The sequence below is a fragment of the Lates calcarifer genome, linkage group LG5, assembly GCF_001640805.2.
Source record: "Lates calcarifer isolate ASB-BC8 linkage group LG5, TLL_Latcal_v3, whole genome shotgun sequence".
Classification (NCBI taxonomy): domain Eukaryota; kingdom Metazoa; phylum Chordata; class Actinopteri; family Centropomidae; genus Lates; species Lates calcarifer.
Genome location: NC_066837.1, coordinates 17136175 through 17153433, shown reverse-complemented (window position 1 = coordinate 17153433; position 17259 = coordinate 17136175). Strand labels below are relative to the sequence as shown.

The 17259-nt window shown below is 41.8% G+C and overlaps 1 protein-coding gene across 15 annotated transcripts in view; it reads left to right on the top strand.

The window, feature by feature from the left end:
- nfixa (nuclear factor I/Xa) overlaps nt 1-17259 on the top strand; it is a 135668-nt gene that overhangs the window by 52432 nt on the left and 65977 nt on the right. For 14 of the 15 annotated variants that reach the window (XM_018664959.2, XM_018664968.2, XM_018664965.2 and 11 more), the window contains one exon: nt 9316-9847. In XM_018664959.2, coding sequence (XP_018520475.1) covers nt 9316-9847 — 532 coding nt within the window. Of the gene's footprint in view, nt 1-7471; nt 8379-9315; nt 9848-17259 lie in introns of those variants that run through there. The other variant, XM_018664963.2, reaches the window with a different exon arrangement.

Sequence of the window (17259 nt, the reverse complement as noted above, 5' to 3'; positions counted from 1 at the left end):
GCCGACTGGAACGCTGTAGGTGTGTGCAGCATGCGCTTCGGTTAGGGGTGAGACAGAAAGTGTGAGACAGACGCTCCTTTCCTTCCCTGTATAGTTGAAGCAGAAGGCTGCCGCACTCTGCCATCACCCCTCACAAAGGCACAGACACACACACACACACACACACACACACACACACTAACACTGCATGTATCACACTGCCTACTTGACCTTATCAGGAATGGCCGCCCTGGTCGAGGGGAAATGCTGTACTCTCAGTTTTATTGCAACGTCCTGTCGGAAAATGCCACACCAACTGTGTGTGTGTGTTTGTTTGAGTGTTTGAGTCTGTGTGTGTGTGTGTGTGTGTGTGTGTGTGTGTGTGTGTGTGTGTGTACTTGCCATGGTAACTCTACAGAAAGTTGGAATGTAAACACACATATGCAGCAGTCTATATGCATTCACTTAGCTTTTATGCCTGCATGAAATCCTAAACCGCCCCATCTCGCTGCACACACATGTTGAAATAGTTTTATTAAATCATTGTTTGTAACATGCAGCGCCAGAATCTCCTAATTTAGTTTGAAATCTATAATTTTGCCCAGTTTTATTTATACCCCGATAACATCATCCCTAAGACAAACATTCGCTCTAATTGACAGCACTGTTTTATCAAGATTAACAGTCAGTTTTGCATTATGAGGAGTAAATGTATAATGTTTCACACAGCTCTCTTTACAGTTCCCACAATACATTTTGATGTATGAGTGTATACGTTTTGAATTCTGTCCACCAAATCTAAGCCAAAAAAACCCAAATATATTTAACAAATGATCATCATAAAATGTAGTCAAAATTAAATTTGGTTCTCCAAATATTTTAAAAATATGAATTGGGAATATAACTCACTTGTGGGGTTCCAGTTATGTTTATAATTAAGTGAATAAGGTGAAATTTATGCAGATGGGCCTGAGTCATAGAAACCACATAAACCTCAGGAAAATCCTGGCTGAATAAATTTTGGATACTTAAAGAAATCATCAAGAGCCCTTGATCTTATCTTTGATGTGCTTACATTTGAGGCTAAAACCGTCTGCCCAGACAAATCCATCGCACAAACGTGAAAGCATATTTGAGTATAATATTACCCAGGTCTGCACTCATGTCAGAAGCCCCGGCTTGCTATCAGTCCTTGTGTCTCTGGAGCTGTTTAAAGCTCGCTCGCTCTGTCTTTCCCTCTCAGCCTCATGCCACAAATGGCTTCCAGACTTTCACACATAGTAATGCTTCAGTGTGTAAACAGGCGTAATTACAAACGATGCACAGACACACTTTTAACATCAATCTGTGCCGATGGGAGAAAGAGAGCAGAAAGAGGGAAAGTTTTTTTTTTTTTCCTCTTCCAGGGAGTAGAATGGATGAAAATGTTTTGAGCTGGATGGAAATAGAAGGACTGGCAGTGATGAGGAGTTAAGGAGGAAATTTTAAAGAGGAATAATGTCGGTCTCTGTGTGAATGCATGTGTGTGGGCTTGGATAAGTGAATAAGTGAATGAAAGAGGAAGAAAAAAAAGGACACTTATTTTTTTTCTGTTTCATGAGAGTTTCCAAGGAAATAGTAGTTTATGTCAACTTGTCCGTAATTATTTTATATCCCTGAGGCTTGTGAGGTTACTAACCCATCACCTCTTAATGGCAGGGTGTTACTCACCATTAGTCAGGCCTGCTCTCTGCGCACCTTACCTTTCTATTTTTCCTGTGCTTCAAATGGAAAGAAAACATGGAAACTTTGCGCGGCCCATAGAAACTTTTTTCTCTTCCTCTTCCCTTTTCTTTTGTAACAGAGCGGACAGAAATGGCATTATGCCTGTGCTGCATAAAAATGCTCCATGGTCCCTGTTTTATGTAAAGTTTAGAACAGTGTGGCAATCTCTGAAAATTGATTTATAGTCGAAGCCCAAACGGCTCAAGAAACTTTAACCCAAATTATTTCAGACCCTCTCCAGTGGTCAGAGCACACTAACCCACACAAACACACACACACACACACCCAAAGGAAAAATTGTTCAGATCTCTCACAGTCTTTCCTTTACATCACCACAGTACTTGTCAATATGTGATTTTACACAGCAGATGTCAAAGTTGAATTCCAATCATGACACGTCCTGACATGCGGTAACATTCATCAGCTTTCTCTCTCTCTCTCTCTCTGTCTCTGTGTGTGTGTGTGTGTATTTCCTACCCTCGTCTTACAGTATTATGCTGATCAGAAAACTTGAAAGACTGGCAAATGTAATTTCTTCAGACAAAGCTGGTCTTCACTAACACAGCTGTAGCAGTTTTTAAATGAAAATTAAGTTGAGCTTCTGTCTTTATAATTCAAATTTAAGAATACTTGTTGGTAAAATAAAATGTTTAAAGAGCAAAAGGCTAATATATCCATGGGTTTCCTATTCTTCCAGCAAATATATGGCCAAATGTTATTATTATTATTATTATAAATCATTTAATATATGTGTAAATTAGAAAGAATTTATGATCAGACATCTTAAAGTGATTCAAAATGATTATTATTAAGATGTTTAGAATTTATAAATTAAACTGCAAAAATGAAAAGTTTTCATATTTATCCATCTGTCAAAATTTTTATTTAATACTGAAATTTGTTTCAAATGCATTTCATAAATATAGAGTTTCAGGATTTTACTTTTCATTCATCTACTCTAGCAATTGTTAATATGTTTTAAAATGAGTTAAATTCTATGTATTGAATTTTTGTTTGCAAAAAGTTTGAATTTTTAAACCAACTAGTCACATTTTTAAGTATTTTTTATAATTTAGGTCATGGTGGTAGATATACAATAAAATAATATACTATAATATTAACAGGAAATATGAACAAGGTGCATTTATTAATAGAATTTACAGAAGGCTGACTGAGCTTTTTGATGAGGCTGGACTTTTCTTTTTTTTTTTTTAAATCTATATATGTATAAATATATGTTTTAATTTTTATTTATTTATTTATTTTACTTCCATTGCTTTTTAAACACAGTTTTGTTGGAATCAACATTTAACAGTAAAAAAGAAGAAAAGAAAACTAATGACCTTCATGTTTTTTAATATAATGCCACATGCCTGAACTCTTCTTGCCTGCAGCCCAGTGGTGAGAACAAATTTAATGCCTGTTGACTCACAACCAAGGCGTCCTCACCATGCAGGATGTGGCATCAAATAAATGTATGACCTGATCTTTCCTCCCACGTGTCCTATGCAGAAGTCAGCCCTTTGGCATGTATTTGAATAAGGAAGCTTAATACCACAAATTCATCTCAGGTAATTGCGTATTATGTCTATTGACAGCACTGTGGGAAACAGGCCCAAGTTACAGTTGTTAAAATTAATTGTATGTTAATATAAGCTACAGACAACAAGTATTAGTCCTTTTTGAAGTTTACATAAAGGTGTTAATAGTCAATTGAAAAACGTTCATGAGTTAAGTAGGCTACATGAATAAATATGCATTAACTTCAGGAGGAAATCAGCACAGGCGCTTTTGCGCAAATGTAGTAGATTTTGTTTGTTGAATGTTTGCCTTCACTGAGGTCATGCTTTACATTGCTTTTGTTTATTACTTCTACCTCTTCCACGCATCCACCTGCTTTTAATTCCACTTTGACTTTTTAGCTTTAATTTTGACCCTTCTTGTGTAACGTAGGCCGCTCCGGACAGACAGACAGACAGACAGACAGGCTCAGAGGAGCGTCTGCAAAGCGAAGAATGATGAGAAAAAGGGGCCGTCAAATGTGAGCACATCTGGCATTTAGAGCAGTTAACTATCAAGAATAAGACATTTTGATTATTTTAACGAACGATAAATACAAAGTTACAGACAGACGGACGGAGGTTGTGGACACAGTCCGTCAAGGTTAACAGGCACAGAAAGGTATTAGCCTGTATTAGCCAAAACTAACCGGTGCGACGGTGATAATTTGCCGCTGAACACGGTAACTGAGGTAGGTGTCTTTTTTTACCTAGGTGAGGATATTCATTTTATATTATTTTGTGTGTAGACACGCAGGCTGCAGGCCGTTTTGAGCTGCAGGCCAGGCCACACAGAAGGGTTTTTGGTGTGTACTTCTATTTCACGGATAACTCCTTTGGCCAAACCTTAATATAATTTATGTACTGTTATGTTTAATAGTTTGTTACTGTTTAAATAGTAGTTCAGTAATCAGAATAGCTTATTTTAAACGACAGAATTTGCCCTGTGCGTAAAAAACTAAGTTTTAGGTTAAATTTTAGCCACTACATTGAGTTGTTAACAACAGGACGTGTAGGATATTCCCCCTGTCAGCCTTGCCTACATGGCAAAATGGTGTAATGGGTGTATTTGCACTAAGCCCTGTTTTTAGTGTCCGTTTTGTTGTTTAATACCACCAAACTCTTGAGTATAGCAGTTTCAGTTTTTTTATGAGCTTCCTTTGTCTTGTATTTTTGGCAGTTGCTGCTGCTCCAGGCTTGGCCCTGTTAATAAAACCTGAGGTGGTTTTCATTTCTCCCCTGCTCTCAGAGTTGTACCCTGTCAGGGCAGGAGGGGAGATTGTCTTGCCCAGCCTGGCGAACAAAGGTCGTCGTTTTCTGAGAGACAGAGCATGGCACGCAGAGATAAGATGAGCTCTCTCTCTCTCTCTCTCTCTCTCTCTCTCAAATTATTGCAGAGAAGATACCTACAGACAAGAGTCCAGTGGCACAAGGCCCTGAAAAGCTGCCTCCTTTCGTTCTGCCCCGAAGAATCTCTGGGCAAACAGGAGAAACCTTCTCTAATGAGCTGAAGGAAATGTGGGTTTGAAAATGTCAAAAAAAAAAAGGGGAAAAAAAAAAGAAAAGAAAAAAGGACATTAAATAGTAGGGTGCCACACAGACTCACTTCTAGGCCAAGATCATAAAAGATCTTGCCTTAACTGCAAATTGTGCACAGACCTCAATGCCTGTGTTATGCTGTTGTGTATAATTTTGTATTTTGTCCAGTTTATGATCATAGTAGGCCAGGCAGGGGATTTAACTGAGTTTGAATAGGTTTTATTTATTTATTTATTTATTTTTTAGGATTACATGTTTCATACAAATAGTATTTGCTTGATAATACAAATTAATTTGTAGTCTCATAATAGGTTTCTGTCAGTTTTCCATCCCCTTTTTGTTATATAAAGACTTAATAATAGAGTTATGTTACTGAAAGAATGCTGCTGGGCTGGAACTACAAAGACAAATGTGTTGCTAGTTTGAATGGACAAAGGAGAGGTGTGGATTTCCCTGACAGTACTCTTGGTTATTATCATTTTGCCTGTCAGTAAAGGCATGATGATATTACAGGAAGTAACAGTAATACTTGGCACATAGTGTGCTTTTTCTTTGTTTGTGGCCCATTCATCAAAAAGTGTAGATCACTTCAGTCTTTTCAAATAAGTGACAAACACACCTCCATCATTATTCTTCAAAAACAAAAACAAACACACGCATTCCTCTTTAATTCCACCTCCTCATGCTCCATCTTCACTCATTCCCACATTTTTCACGTCTTCAGCGTGGCTCTGTGAGGCGGGCGTATGTTAGTATGAACAACCGGCACCCGGCATGGCTCAGCCTGGTCCAGATGGGGTCTGCACCCAAACTACCCCCCCACCCCCAAAGCAGTAGCAGTGACAAGCCAGGCAGCCAGCTAGCCAGCTAGCTACCCACCCGGGTAGCCAACCAGTCATTCACCCATCCAGTCATGTAGCCTTTCAGCCAACCTAACAGCCAGCTTGCCAGCCAGTCAGTGGACCAGCCAGTCATCCAGGCTGTGGCTCCTCTGTCAGGCACTGACAGAGGGAGCAGGCCAGGCTAAATCTGATGGTCCTGGGAGCCAACCAGAGGACTCTGGCCTTTGTAGGGCGTTCACACAGACAGCCTGTCCCGTTGCACAGCAGGGGGCTTCATCCCACAATCAAATGGCCGGGCCCTCAACTTTGCCACATGACAAGTTAGCTTTTTGTGGCTGCCCACTGCCGAGATTCCAGTTTTGACAATGTCTCTATAATTCCTGTGAGCCTCATGGACTAATTCATGTAAATTGGACAGCATAAATGAGCAAATGTGTTCTTTTTTTTGTAATTTGGAAGAATGACATTTAAATACACTTCTAATGAGTCGAGCGGGTCCATACGTGTTTCATATCAAGCCATTACGGCGATATTATTTTTCTGACAAATACATCAGATTATATTGAATTGATCCGTGGTGAGAGCCTTTGTCTCTCAAATATTTCTCCCATGGTGCACTGGGCACAGCTTGTCCCTCTGAGGTCATGTGGGTCAGCCAATGAGGACGAGACAACGTGCTTGCCAGGGCAGCCATACAGCCCTGTGCTCCCTCACTTTCTGTTGCTGTTCGGTCCCAATTATGTGTCATTGTGTCCTTTATAATGCAACCAGATGAAAATATGGGCAATTTACTGACTGCAGTAGGAAACTATAATTCTTTTCACTATTACAAAGGCCGGCGTATCTGAGTCTGAAAGCATTAGACTAAGCTTTGTGAATTACAGGGAAGCAGAATGGCCTCTTTTAGACAGTTTTGATATCCGCTTGCCTTAGTAAACAGCTTAACGTGTATAGGCTACTTACATGAAGCTGTCCACCACAGCATTTTCAACCGTCATTGTCCACTGAATCCTGTCTCTCACTCACAAATGGGATTGCTCTCTAATTTGGTAACAGAAACTTTTAATGTGTTTCTGTGTCTGTGCTGCTGGGGCTATTAAAGTGGAGTTTTAAAAAAAAAGAAAGAAAGAGAGAGTGAGAGTGGGAAAGAAGTGGCCAGTTTGGATGTGAGAGTGCATTTTGAAACAGGAGAGCATGTTTTTGGATGGTATTTTTTGTCGGGTGGGGGGGTGAGAGTGTATGTGTGTGTGTGTGTGTGGGGGGGGGGGGCATTTTCTTCCCCCTCCTCTCTTTGTTTGTGTGGTAAATCCAGGAGCAGCTGCTGGTCTCAGGGTCTAGTGGGATTTTGGGCCTGTGTTTTCTCATGCCATCCCATGCCAAGGTGGTGTAACGCGAGCAGAGAGAGGGAGAGAGAGAGAGAGAGAGAGAGAGAGAGAGAGAGGGGTGTTTCTGGAGGGGGGAGGGCAGCAGGAGGGATGCAGTTGGAGAGTGAGCTGGTTTGTTGGGAGCGCTGTGACCACGCTGGTGACGAAGGCGATGAAGGAGGGGGTGGTGGGTGGGGGGTTTTAGAAGGCGGGTGCTGTCTGGATTGGATGCATGTAAAATTAATATCCTCTGGACTTTGCCTTTGCACTAGATTGGAACTTGTCTATTTGGCTAATGACGTGCCTTCTGCCTGCACCACACACAATCCCCGTCTCCCCCTCCCTCTCCCCCTCTCTCTCTCCCTCTCTCTCTCTCCACTACCAGCCACCAACCATCCACCACCTCCCCCCGCCCCCCACCTCTTTGCTTCTCCCTCTGCCATCTCTCTCTTCCCTCCCTTTTCAGCGCTGGGAGCGTGCGTATTGGCTGGGCTGTTTGAGACTCGGTGCCAAATAGGTGGGCCCTCTGCGTGTTGGCACAGACTCAGTCAATGGTTAGAGAAGGAAAGTGGAGAGGAAGAGAGAAAGAGAGAGACAGAGTTGGAGAGAAAGAGGGGGAAAAAAGAAGCTGCACTCGGGTTTGCCAGCGGTCGTGCACACTCTTCCAACATTGATTCGGTCCTCTTGTTTTTGTTTTTTTTTTTTTTTCCTTCTTCTTCTCCTCTGTCCGCACCCCCCTTGTCCAGCTCTCTCTCCCTCTCCGTGAGTCTTATGCAGATCCTACAGAATTGAACCAATAGCGCGCGCCGCTTTGCCAAGCATTTTTTTGTTGTTTTTTTTCATCAAGATATTTTTTTTCTACATATTTTTGCAAACAGACAAAGAGGCTTGTTTAAGTTTTTGACAATTTTATCCTTTTTACTGCGATATCTGTTTTATTTTGTTCTTGCACGGCCAGCTTGTTTTTTCTTTTTTTTTATCCTTTTAGCCAGAGAGATTGCTGAACTTCTCTACACTCTCCTTCTGTTGTGCTCTTGAACAGCACCTCTCCTGCAGCTCCTGCTACAGTACCTCCTGTGTTCCTGTGCTGGTATTACACTGCACCCCCTTGGCCTGTCTCCTCTTTCTCAGCTTTTTTCCCCCCTGCTGCTTTTGTTGGACAGTTTCTCAGCTTCTCTTTTTGCTTAATTTTTTCTCCTCAGTCTTTTGTTTTCCAATATACGCAGCATTACTTCAGCACCTTTTGACTCAACAATCCAGTTTCTAAACTGGTGGTGCATTTTAAGTTTCTTTGCAATCGGCGGGTGAATTTATGATGAGAGAGCAAAATGGTAACTACCATTTTATTCTTGTTTTATTCACATGTATTTTGCAATAACAACTGTAATTTTGAGTGCAAATGCAGTTATGCTATTTATGGACAAATATTTTATATTGTATCATTTTATTATGTTACTTTTTGCTTTCCTTTTAATAATTAGAATTTGTTAGGTTGGTTCTCAAATTATTTCAGTGTTGTATGCATTATGTATTTTAGTTAGTGTAGTCAGTCTGCATTATGTTTTATAAATGCTACATTTTTACTTTTTCACAGATGTAGATATAAAATATTTTTTGGAATTATTAGTTTCTTATAGAATTAATACTGTTTTTGCTGTAGTTATTTAATGGCTAGAGGCAAGCCTGGAAATATTTTTACTCATAACTAATACATTTTTAAAAATATTTATTTATTTAGGCAGGCACATACATTTTTACACTAATATCACTTGGAGAAAATCCTCACTGAAGAGACTTAATTTTTAATTTTTACTCAGACATCTCACGTCTCAGTCTTTCAGTGTTGAGTTGGTCGGTGTTTTGAAAAATGTGTCCATCAATGTGAAGTGTCTGTGTAAGGTGTTGGGTAGAGAGTGTAAAGCATCTCTCTCTCTCCTCTCTCACTCACTCGCTCTCTCTCTCTCTCGCTCTCTCTCACTCACTCGCTCTCTCTCTCTCTCTCTCTCTCTCTCTCTCTCTCTCTCTCTCTCTCTCTCTCTCTCGACGCCTCTCGCTCATTCTCTCCCTCCGCTCACACAGAGCAGGCGCCGCTCCTCCATGCTGCGCGCCGGTGCTAACTGCCTCTCTTCTCTCTTCCCTTCCTCACCCCCACTCCCTCTCTCCCCATCCTTCTCTCCCCCATTCTCCCCCTCTCTCTCCACTGCCTCCTCCTGCTTCCCCCCCTCCTCCCTCTCCTCCGCCCTCCCCCCGTCCTCCTCCCTCATCCAGGATGAATTCCACCCCTTCATCGAGGCCCTGCTGCCCCATGTCCGCGCCTTTGCCTACACCTGGTTCAACCTGCAGGCCCGCAAGCGCAAGTACTTCAAGAAGCACGAGAAGCGCATGTCCAAGGAGGAAGAGCGCGCAGTGAAGGATGAGCTGCTGGGGGAGAAGCCAGAGATCAAGCAGAAGTGGGCCTCGCGCCTGCTGGCCAAGCTCCGTAAGGACATCCGGCCTGAGTTCCGTGAGGACTTTGTGCTCACCATCACGGGGAAAAAGCCCCCCTGCTGTGTGCTGTCCAACCCCGACCAGAAGGGCAAGATCCGCCGCATCGACTGCCTGCGCCAGGCCGACAAGGTGTGGCGGCTGGACCTGGTGATGGTCATCCTGTTCAAGGGCAGCCCCCTGGAGAGCACGGACGGGGAACGGCTGGTCAAGTCGCCACAGTGCACCAACCCTGGCCTGTGTGTCCAGCCGCATCACATCGGAGTGTCCGTCAAGGAGCTGGACCTCTACCTGGCCTACTTCGTCCACACGCCAGGTATGTGGCCAACTGGGTGCTAGACACTAATAGGGAGAGATGCCAACACATAAACATTACATATATGTGCACACACATTTGCATAATCATACACATGTACACACACACAGAAACACACCTTAACACTTGCTTGTGTTGCATAAATAATTAAATAAAAAGGGGATGGCAGAAATAAAAACACATAAAGACAAACATATGTGGATTATCTCTCAGAAACACACTGAAAAGGTGTTTCAAATTTAGGAAAGAATTAAGATTATAACTAAGCTATCTGATGATAATATATGAAAATTATTAATTCAGGAAAGTGTTTAATATTCAGTTAAATTATATAATTAACAAATTAAGCAAACATTTACCTCTGAGAAACAAAATGAAAATCCCTTCTTGCTTCCATTGTGAATGAATGTTAATGAACTGCAAATAGTTTAGCTTTTTGCCTTTTGCATATTTTTCATATTTATCCATATTATCTTATGTTTCTTGGTGTTTGTTTACATAACAGCATAGTATCAACAGTAATAAAAAGAAAATGTGAGTGTCTGTCAAGGGCAATCGGCCAGCGCGCTCTGGCAAGTACATGTTCATTTTTCTGAGTGAGGCATTTGCGGCTTCATACGAGCATGTATTTTGTGTTTTTTATAGGAAGGAATTTGCATGCCTGTGTGTGAGTGTTTTTATGAGATGATCACCACTGTCAAATTGTGTGTTTTTGTGCGATGAGTGAGAGTGAGAAGATTGTACTCAGTCTGTCAAAGTGTATGTACCACGATAAGGCCATTGTAGCCAGGGATCGTCATTTGGCCACAGCCCAGGTTGTTTTGTGTGTGTGTGTCTGTGTGTGTATGTAAGGGACAGAGAGAGAGAGAGAGAGAGAGAGAGAGAGAAGCACAAGAGCCGCCAGTCTCCTGCTCTCAGGCCGCAGGCTGCTGCCGCCTTCACCGTCTGCCTGAACGCTAGCACCACGTTGGACCTGGCTGCCAAACACACACTCACACACAAAATGCCAGTGCTCACACAGACAGCCAGTACTATAGCAGCCACCTTCACACCCATACACACATATACAAACACAGCTAAATAAAGATACACACATTCGCTTAAAAAAAAAAAAAAAAAGAAAAAAACGAAAAACAACTCTGTCATCTTTGTAGCGCACTTTCACACGTAGAGCCAAACACGGTTTTAGTCACGATTGCGTACACACACCCACACAGCACACACACTCAGCCAAAGACTATCATAGATACAGTTTGATACAGCCAAACATTGTTGTATCTCAGCCACCATCATGGATACACACACTCACACTCGGCCAAACATCGCTGTAGCCTCCAGTGCGCATACTCTACACACTCGGCCAAAACACTGGCTGTGTTGTAGATTTTTTTTTTCCCCACATTGCAAAAAAAATCAAAAAAAAAAAAAAACTGTCACAGCAACCACACACACACACACACACACACACACACATACACACATACACATACACATACACATACACACATACACATGAAAGACATTTCACAGCCAAATCCTCCAAATACACACTACTTCACCATTTGCTGGCTACGTATACAAACACATGCTCATGACCTAATATTATCTCAGCTGGAATTTTCTGGAAATTTCAAACAGTGACTCAACCAGCTTCACACACACATGCACATAGTATATATACAGCATACCCCAGTCACTGCCCAAATACACACACTCACTCTCTGCCTAGGCAGAACTCTTATGGTAGCCGCTAACATGAGTGTAGCCAAATGCTATCACAGCCTCCCCTCAGTCTCTCTCTCTCTCTCTCTCTCCCTCTCCTGCTCTCTCTCTCTGACACATACACACTCACAAAATCTCGGTCCAGGCCAAACACCTCGCACGGCCTGAGCCAAACCCTGGCAGCAGCTCCAGCTTCACTCTGTTGGTCTGTCTGTGGCAGTGATAAACCGAAGGTAGCGGGCAGTCCTGACGTTGACTGAGGAAATCTGTCTCATTCTTGTAGTAGTAATTTTTTTTTTCTGATAAATTGTTTCTCAAATATAATTAATGTAATTTTTTCGCTGACTTATTTAACTGCTTGTAACAGACAGTGCTGCAAAAAAAGAGAGTGTTTTTCTAATGACTTATTGAAGATTGTGGGTCAGTGAGTTGAGTTTTGCAGTTTCATAACATTTAGCACTGTTAAACACGTTATGTTTCTTCTAAAATATACTCTTAGACAACACAAAATTCTAGTATTATATGTACTTAATCTTAGCTCAGGATATGTGTTCAGAAAAAAATGGGTTTGTAAATTAAATAATACTCGTAGGAAGACATTACACTACCTTGTAATTCTGGAAGAAATTCCGATAGTATTTGGTATTTTAATCTGTATAATTAGTATTGTGAGACCAACCAAATTTACAAAACATACTGAGAAGGCCAAATGGTTTTCCTGTTATGCTGGATCCAGGAACAAAACCCAGTCCACAGTAAAAAATGTATTTGTTGTATTATACTACATATATACACATATAAGTGATTTAAAGGTTTTCAAAATGAGTCTGCGTGATTGTGGATGTATGTTTGACAATTGCTTGTATCCAACTGAGGGAGGATTGCATGGTAAAAAATGAAAAAAAAAAATAGTGTATTTTCAGTTTTCATGGACACACTGATGCACATACAAACTATAAATGTATCATGACAAATTTTCTCTACCTCCTCTGACATTGTTAGCTGTCCAGTTTTCAGTGTGTTGCTGTGCACTCGTTGCGACAGTACTTTGGTTTACAGCCATACAGTAAAACACATGGCTGCTTGGAGGGGCTGCCCAGTGCGCTTGTCCATTCATAATGTGGACTTACTGTTTGTACTCTCTTATCTTATCTGGCTAATACAGTGTGCCTATCTGCCTCCAAAGAGCCTGTGCTCAGTTTAAGTCCTGGTTAGAGAGACTCCTTGGGGTCTACAGAGAGAGAGGGATACAGGGATAGACAAAGGGCAAACCACTGTCTGCAAACCTGTCATAAGGTCACCACTGTTACCACGCTTGGCTCGCATGTACTTTTAAGTTGTAAATGCATATTTGTGAGCAAACAGACGCGAAGCCTTGAATTTATCTGTTACACTAATGTGCGGTTGTGTTTTTTTCGCCTCAGTCGCGCAGTGAATGACAAGATGTGCTCATTGTTTGTTTTTGTTTGGTTTGCGTTTTGTCAGTCTTTAGCATCTCTGTCTTCCTTGTTCCTCTTTGATCCCGTGCACACTTTTGTTTTGTCTCCTTAAACATTGCCCTCATTGTTGCTCTCACAGAGGTAAAGCCTCTGCTGATCTCTTTTGTTTATATTGTAGGAGACACAGAGAGAGAGAGAGAGAGAGAGAGAGAGAGAGAGAGGGAAAAAGAGAGAGAGAGAGAGAGAGAGCGCGTTGGAAAGGAGAAGAGGCTGCGATAGTGATTGTTCTGTTTGGCAGCGCCCGAGCCCGTTGGTGTGGGAAGAAGAGAAAGACGTCTTGTGTTTTGTTTATGACAGAGTGGCAAAAGCTGCCACGGGGAATCTCTGGGCTTGCCGTCAGGCTTTCTCAGGCTGTTCTGCAGCCAGCCAGCCTTTGAGATCCTCTCTGTTACGGAGCATAACACACCGCGGCCGTAACAGAACAAACCATGCTGCCACAATACACAACCTTCTCCCCCCTGTTTTCAGGCACCACAGATAAAGAGCAACAAACCAGACAGAGAAACATGTCTTTGAACCCAGTAACTGGAATACTGGCAGAGGATAGAGGAGAGGGGAAGAGTGGTTGTGGCACAGCACACTGAGTAGTGCATTATTTTTAGTGTTTTATTAAGAGTGAATGACTGGTATTATAATGGAGATAGTGATCTCTTGGCCCGGAAGTGCCAAAGGTCTGCCAGAGCACCACAAACTGGCAAAGTCTCTTTGATAACCCATGAATGGAGTGAGTTGGATAGGTCTAGTTCACAGTACTAGTTTAGATATACAGTAATTCTCACTTCTGTTAGTCAGGCTACTGCATAGGTGGGTCTGCTTATACACCATCTGAGGAGAAATCATTTAGTTGCTTCTCATATTGTTCAGTGGACTATTTGATTTATAATCTTTGTGCTGTTTTAGCTTAAGCTCAGCACATTTCTGATTTATTCAAGGTTGGAAAAATAGAAGATTAAAAAAAAAAAAACATTTGTCAGGTCCAAAGTTAGCTCAGTGCACTTAGTCATACTTTGGACCTCATTCTTGTTGCTTTTTTCTTTTTTTTTCTTTCCTTTCTTTTGTACGCTGTAAGTGTGATCATGAAAAGATGTTTCAAATGTGTTTCCAATCAAAAGTGCAGTACAGGAAATTTGCAGTCACTCCGAGGGAGGTGTGAAATGTGCTCGCCGTGCCATTTCTGCCATGACCGCTCCACACTCCACGCTCTACAGTGCCAGATCCCGCCTCCCTCTCGCTATAGCAGTAGTCATGCCTTGGACAACGCTGTGAGAAAGCCCAGAGAAACCCTAGTGCTGCGGCCAGCCCCCCCCCCCCCGGCCAACTCACTGACCACAGGAAGGATTCACAAATAAAAACCCCACTTGTGTTCATCACTGAGGAAAACTCTCTGAGTATCCTGGATTTATTTTGGGGGTGAAGAGAGAAAGAAAGGGGGAAAGTAGGACTAGGACAGGGAGAGAGAATCAGAGAAAAAGAGAAGCATCCTAACAGTCATAGCTGACGTGATGAATGGCTCACGATGTGTTAAAAGTTGACAGGGTACTCTGATGGATTCCACAGGTTCCCACTGTTCCGTGGCTCAGTTTTTTTTTTTTTTCTTGTGAAAATAATCTGTTGTTAATTACTTCCTGGATCTCTTCTCTGGCTCCCATGACATCACAAGGGCTGGGTGGACTGTCCTTGTGTGTAAGTGTTTTTGTTTGTGTCTGTGTGTGCGCAGCTTAGGATGACCCTCAGCAGTGAAGTGAGCATTGAGTTTTGATTAAATGAAATCTCAACACTGAGGGAGTCGGTCAGGTCTGAGGCTTTTGTATTGTGTGTGGTGGGAACGGGGCCCACGACGGCTAAGAAAAGCTCTCCACATGCAGAGAGCGGCTTTGGCATCAGTAAATGTTTCGCTGATGGCTCTCGTTTAGCCGGGTCCGCATCTTCTCCTGCGTGCCTCCGTCTTTCTGTCTGGCGTCAGGGGCACGTTGATGTGGCTGCATATCAAATTTGAAGGGTTAAGATAGAGGGAAAGCCCCGTCACATTAGAGAGACAGAGTGAGAGGGAGTCTTCTCACACTATTCTTGGCTTCGGAAAAAAGTCTGTGTATTTGGATAGCTAATGGTATCGGGCTAGCCAAAGCCCTGTTGTGTGCTCATTCGCTCCAAAACATGCACACACACACTCACAATCACACACACACACAAAGACGCGAGCCTGACGTTGGGGTGTCACAGACGTACATAGATTGATCCAAAACCGCAGGGTCTGCATTTATCTCATGAGACCATGATGACACAAGCAGACTCCAGGGGAAAAAAAAAAACATGAGAAAGGCAAGTCAAAGACAATGTTGTTATGTTTGGTCTCCCATTAAATTGACCAGTGAAAACTGGCATGCTCCGTGATACAGTGCCTTTGTCCTAGAAACAGCTCCCTGCCTTTTTTTTTTTTTTTTTTTTGGTTTTTACATAGCGATCATAAGCCTCAGTTTCCTTGGCTGTGCCTGACTCGGGAGAAAGTAAAACCCCTGAACATTTCTGGTCTTCCCGCATCTGTTCCCTTTTGTGTGAGGAGTTTCAGCGCAGGGAGATGTGCGGTAAATAGATTATTCCAGTGAAATCGGGAGACCATCATCGCGGTGGAACAGACAAATGAGGCAGTTTGTGCTGTTTGGCTCTTTTATCAGTTTTTCCTTGATTCCCTCTGTCTCTTTGAGTGAACTCAGCTGTCAGATTTTCTCCTATTTCTCCTCAGGTGAAGCTCTCACAGGTAGAAAAGCAGAAGAATTTATACAGATATTTTTGAGCTTTCTGTTCTGCATTTTTATTTTATTTTTTTATGATGGATGACAGAAATTCTCAGTGTCAAATTAACTGTTGCACTTTTTCTTCACACTAATGGTGCATACCTTTTTTCCTTTCCGGTCTTTTCACTTTAATACAACATTTATCATTTTGAAGTACAGCTACCTTGTTTGTGTAGTAATTTATATCTCCACAAAATGATGTTTATATTAATCACTGTCAGATTTAAAGTTCCCAGATGCTTTTTTCATCTATATGTAGGCCCAGATATGATGTGATTAAAAATAATTTATAGAAATATGTTATGGAAATCAAAATACTTTTTTAGATTATTATTTTAAAAAATGTAATAAAGACTATTTTTATTTTATAATATTGAGCTCTACGCAGTGGTATTTATATAAATACTTAGCAATTTTTCATTTTGTCCAAAGGAAAAAAGGGTGTTTTCACACACTGCTGAACTCAGTATAATACCTACTGTTGAGATTTAATTACACATTAAAACACATTAACGATTGTCATATAAAAATGGGTGTAGGCTAAGCTAAGCATGCAGTGATAAAAACTGCATTCTTTACTTGAGCTGAGTGGGCTTTTTTTTTTAATTTTTTATTTGGAAAAAAAAAAACCCTTGAGAGAACAAGAAAAGGGGAGAAAGAAGGGGAGAGAAAGGAGAGAGAAAGGAGGAGAAGAAAAGAAAAGAAAGAGGTTATTGAGAAAAGAGAGAGTCAGAAGCAGCGAGGGGGTGGTATTGTCTGTATTAATACTGTGTCTTCCCAGTGCCGGGTCTCTTTTCAGGCTTTTGTAGCGGCGCCAACCATGAAATGTGTCTGTCCCCAAAAACCATATACCCACTCAGGAGGGTTTCCCGACCTCAGAGAGACAGCGAGGAGGAGGAGGAGGAGGAGGAGGAGAAGGAGCAGGAGAAAGAGTGCAGTGGCCAATGCTCACTATCAGGCAGGCCAGCCAGAAAGGAGGGAGAGCCAGGGAACATGGCTTATTCACCGGGCTGCACTCACAGCGAGGCCCTGGCATCGGCTGCTTAGTCTGGCTAACAACGCTATTCAGCACCACACAGCCGTAGTCATGCTAGAATGAGAGTCACAATACTACGTTTTAATTCCAAAGCGTCCTTGCTTTTCTTTTTGTTTGTTTTTATTCAGTTTTTCCCTCAGAGTTCTTTTTCCAATAAGAAGTGGATTTACGGAGTTTTTGTAGCCGACTAAAAAAGTTAGGTCAATTCTGATTTAGAAATAAATAAATAAAAATAACCCCCGTTTTATTTTATTTTGCACATGTGGGTTGAAGAATAAAGAAATTATTATGTGGGCGAGTTTAACCCAGCAAAGGAGTTTGATGTTCAGAAAGTGAGGGGAGTTGTGAGAGGAGTTTGTGTCG